Source organism: Saimiri boliviensis, chromosome 11 (assembly GCF_048565385.1).
Source record: "Saimiri boliviensis isolate mSaiBol1 chromosome 11, mSaiBol1.pri, whole genome shotgun sequence".
Taxonomy (NCBI): domain Eukaryota; kingdom Metazoa; phylum Chordata; class Mammalia; order Primates; family Cebidae; genus Saimiri; species Saimiri boliviensis.
In genome coordinates, this window is record NC_133459.1 from 90,545,367 (window position 1) to 90,549,199 (window position 3,833).

The window sequence follows — 3,833 nt, forward strand, 5'->3', positions numbered from 1 at the left end:
CTTTCTGTGCAAAATATATAACATGTGTCAATATAAGTATGTCTAATTCTACATCTCAAATGATGAACAGGATCATAAATACTTGCAATAGGAACTGAGACAGAAATCAGAAGGAATAATTCCCCGATCTTGTGATCCCTGTGCTCCTGGTTCTTTGTTTTCTTGACACTATGACAGGATTCTGAAAATGTCTCCTTTTAACTGTGTCTAGGTCCCCCGCAGAACTACAGTAAGAAACTTCTTATTGAGGCTCTAATAAGTAATAGAAAGGAGAAAACTGTTCAGCCAATAAGAGTAAGCCACGCCCAGCCGAGGGAGGTATAAAAGGCAAGTTCAGTCAGCTAACCCACACTCCGCATTTGGACGTGTAAGAGAGAGCACCTTTCACTTGAGCTTCAACATGGGAAGAGGAAATGAAGACTCTGATCTCCACTGCTCCTCTATCCAAAGCTCCACAGTCCAGCCCCATTTCCAGCAGATCTCCTTTACAGAAAAGGGCTCAGATGAGAAGAAACCATTCAAAAGGAAAGACAACACTGCCTCCTCTCAATCCAATGAGAAGCACATACAAACGCAAGGTAAGCCCTTGGGCTGTTTCTATGGAGGCTGGAAGGAGGGCTGCAATCAGAGATATTGAGCTATGTGTCTTTGTTAGGGTGTTATTTTGAGATTGGGGATGGGATAGTATCCTCAGAGGGCTTTGAGAAATGTGTTCATTCATGACATTGGCAGAAGAGCTTCACTTGGAAGACTGTCCGCACACATGCATCAGAGACAGACTATGGGACTCTGTCTAGGGAGAGGTGAGTTACTTAAACTTTCTTTTGCAGTAGAATCGGAGCCCAATCCAAATGAGGAGAATTCTGAGAAAACCAAGCTGAAAGCCGGAAACGACACTGCTAGATCAGGTAAGATCTGACTCTTTCAAGGTGGGAAGGGACAGGGCAGCACCACAGGCTTCCCTGGCAAGGAAACGGGGAGCTCCTTGGCAGCCAGAGCCGTACAGATTTTGGACACTGAAGAACAGTGGGGTTTGGTGGTAACCTGAGCTCCTGAGTGTCCAGGATGGACTTTGAATTTCAGGGTGTTCAGTTGGAGGCACTTTCTCAAACTCTCATTGTATCCACAGAACCAGAGTCCAGCTCATGTCAGGGAAATTGCAGGAAAAGAACAATCAGTTCCAAGGAGAGCTGCCAAGACAGAGCAGGTAGGATCCTGGTGTTTTTTGTTGTTGGTGGTGTTTGTTTTGTTTTATTTTGCCCCGAAGGGCAAATAATTAGAAAACTTTTATACGAGGCTTGAGCAGGAAGGGAATTACTTAGTGACAAGAAAATTTTTGAGATCTTAGCATCCAGAATATATTTGGGGACTCAGAAGGGGTTCAGGCTCACTTTATTCCAGGGGGAGAGACAAGTGGGGTTCACCTGAGCACACAGGAGTTTCCAGAAATGAGGGTCTGTGGGAACTGTTCTGGTGAGTCTCTCACATGCTTTCTCTGTAGGGAACTGTCCAGAAGAGGAGTGCAGCTCAACAACGAAAAAAAAGTCAAAGTCCTCCACTGCTGTGCGCAACAGTGAAATCCAGGAGACCTGTCATACCCACCATAGGAGACATTCGAGGGCTCGCACTGGACACAGCAAGCGGCACAGGTCTCGGGCACTAGGAGTTCAACCACCGTCACTTCGAAAAAGCTTGGTGACCTCCGTGCGAGCTATGTCGGAGGCTATTTATCAAGACCTAGCCCAGGTGTGGGCACAGCACGTCCATTCTCCACTGACCTGGGAGCAGTTCACATGGCTCATTCAGCTCCGGGGGGCTCTGTATGCTCATGTGCAGACCTTCTATGCCATGGGCATGCAGGCAGCTTATGCCTTCCCTGCTGAGGACTGGCTTGTCCCAGACACACTGCCTGATCCTGGGGATTCATTGCTAGATAGAGAAGTCCACCCTGTCCCTGGCCAGGAGATAACTGAGCCTGTCAGTGGATCAGATGAGGCTTGAGCTGCAAGCACCCTGACCCTGTTCAGCAGAGGGTGCAGCTCTGGGAATGAGAACAAGGACCTGCTACTTCTCAGACTCTTCCAGATGACCAGCAGTGACGATTTTAGATACACGGTGTTAATACATGACAGAACCTGAAGCAGTCACAGAAAAGAAACTCGAACAATATACTCAGAATGGTAAGCCCTGCATTTTGCAGAGGGCTAAGGCTACAGACTGATTTTATACTTCATGTTAGACATTTGGTGCCTTTTGGATATCTGATGACAGTCATGCATTTATATGTAATCAGGAAAATATGAGAATGTAATCATATTATTTGCATATTTTAGATTTTAGGAAAGTAAATATAAAATTATATGCCTTCTTTTCTGAGAGAGTGTCTTGCTATGTTACTCAGGCTGAAGTGCAGTGGCACAATCTCAGCTCACTGCAACCTTTGTTTCCTAGGTTCAAACAATTCTCATGCCTCAGCCTCCCAAGTTGCTAGAACTAAAGGCATGTATATATTTATTTTTCTTGTATTGCTAGTAAAGACAGAGTTTTGGCTAATATTTTTCCTTATATTGTTAGCAGAGACAGATTTTTGTCATGTGGGCCAGGTTGGTCTTCAACACAAGTGATCCGCCAGCCTTGGCCTCCCAAAGTGCTGGGACTACAGGCACGAACTGCCTTACCAAGAAATTGCTCCTCTTTTAATTCAGAAATGGTTGTAGGTTCTCACTCCTCCAGCCTGAACCCATGGAGTCCTAATATCCACAAACCAAGACTAGCATTACCTGTGGGAAAATGTTTATACATTTTTAGTTTGATATAATTGTAGTAAAATTACTGTGTAATTGGTTTACTTTTAATATTTTATGTACAATTTAAGTCAAGATATATTAAACGGTAAATGGTTGTACTTATTTTTTCACCTGCCTCATGTATTTTTATTTTAAACATCCTAAATTTAAATTAAATTGTATTTTACACATTTCAATTGATCGTACTGTGTTACAGAGTATGAAGACTTCATAATATACTTCAATACAGCATATTTTGTTATATTTGACATATATTGTACTTGTATTTTACACTGACATACACTCTTTCACTGTGTAAGTGTATTATTTGTTTGGTCGCTTTATAACTTTCATTTAATGTAATAATGAAATAAACATTAATGTTGTTTGGAATTTTAAATTTTAAGATAATTTGTCTCTCTTCCATATGGAATTTGTATTTACCATAGATGTGAAAATGAGACTGTCTTATCTTCACTTTTGCGTCATCCTAACCCTGACCTCCCCACAGCCCACAGCTCTCAGGGAATAGTGTTCTATCCCTCCAGTAAATGGGGCCAATTCAATGATAATACACAGGTATCAGTTGGAGATATAGAGCTTTTGTTCTTCACCACTGCAATAGAAAAGAATCACAGTAATGTGAGTCACGCAATTTTTGGGTTGACACTGCTTGTAAAAGTTATGCTTACACTATGGTGTAGAATAAGTCTGAAATAGATTTACGTTTAATAAACAAATGCACACACATAAATAAGGTGTCTAAATAACAATGTACATACGTTAATGAAAATAAACTTTATTGCTAAAAAAAGTTGACACACACGATTGGATCATATAATGTTGAAAAAATAGAGATAGAGTAACAGAGACAGAGAAAGGCAGGGATGGAGAGAGAAAAGGAGAGAGGGACAATGGAAAGAAGAAAAGGGGGAGCGAGGAAGAAAGGGTGGCAGCGAGGGAGGGAGGAAGGGGAGGACAGAGGGAGAAAGACAGCAAGAGACAGAGGGAGGAAGGCAGAGAGAAATCCATCCTCAGGCTGTGATG

General features: G+C 42.3%; 1 protein-coding gene across 1 annotated transcript; it reads left to right on the forward strand.

The window, feature by feature from the left end:
- Positions 1 to 372: 372 nt before the first annotated feature.
- On the forward strand, positions 373 to 2,779 carry LOC120363076 (protein FRG2-like). Its single transcript, XM_074381514.1, has 4 exons — positions 373 to 578; positions 831 to 908; positions 1,130 to 1,207; positions 1,502 to 2,779. Exons 1-4 carry the CDS (start codon positions 401 to 403, stop codon positions 1,999 to 2,001), a joined length of 834 nt encoding a protein of 277 aa, XP_074237615.1. The 5' UTR covers positions 373 to 400; the 3' UTR covers positions 2,002 to 2,779.
- The last annotated feature ends 1,054 nt before the right edge of the window (positions 2,780 to 3,833 follow it).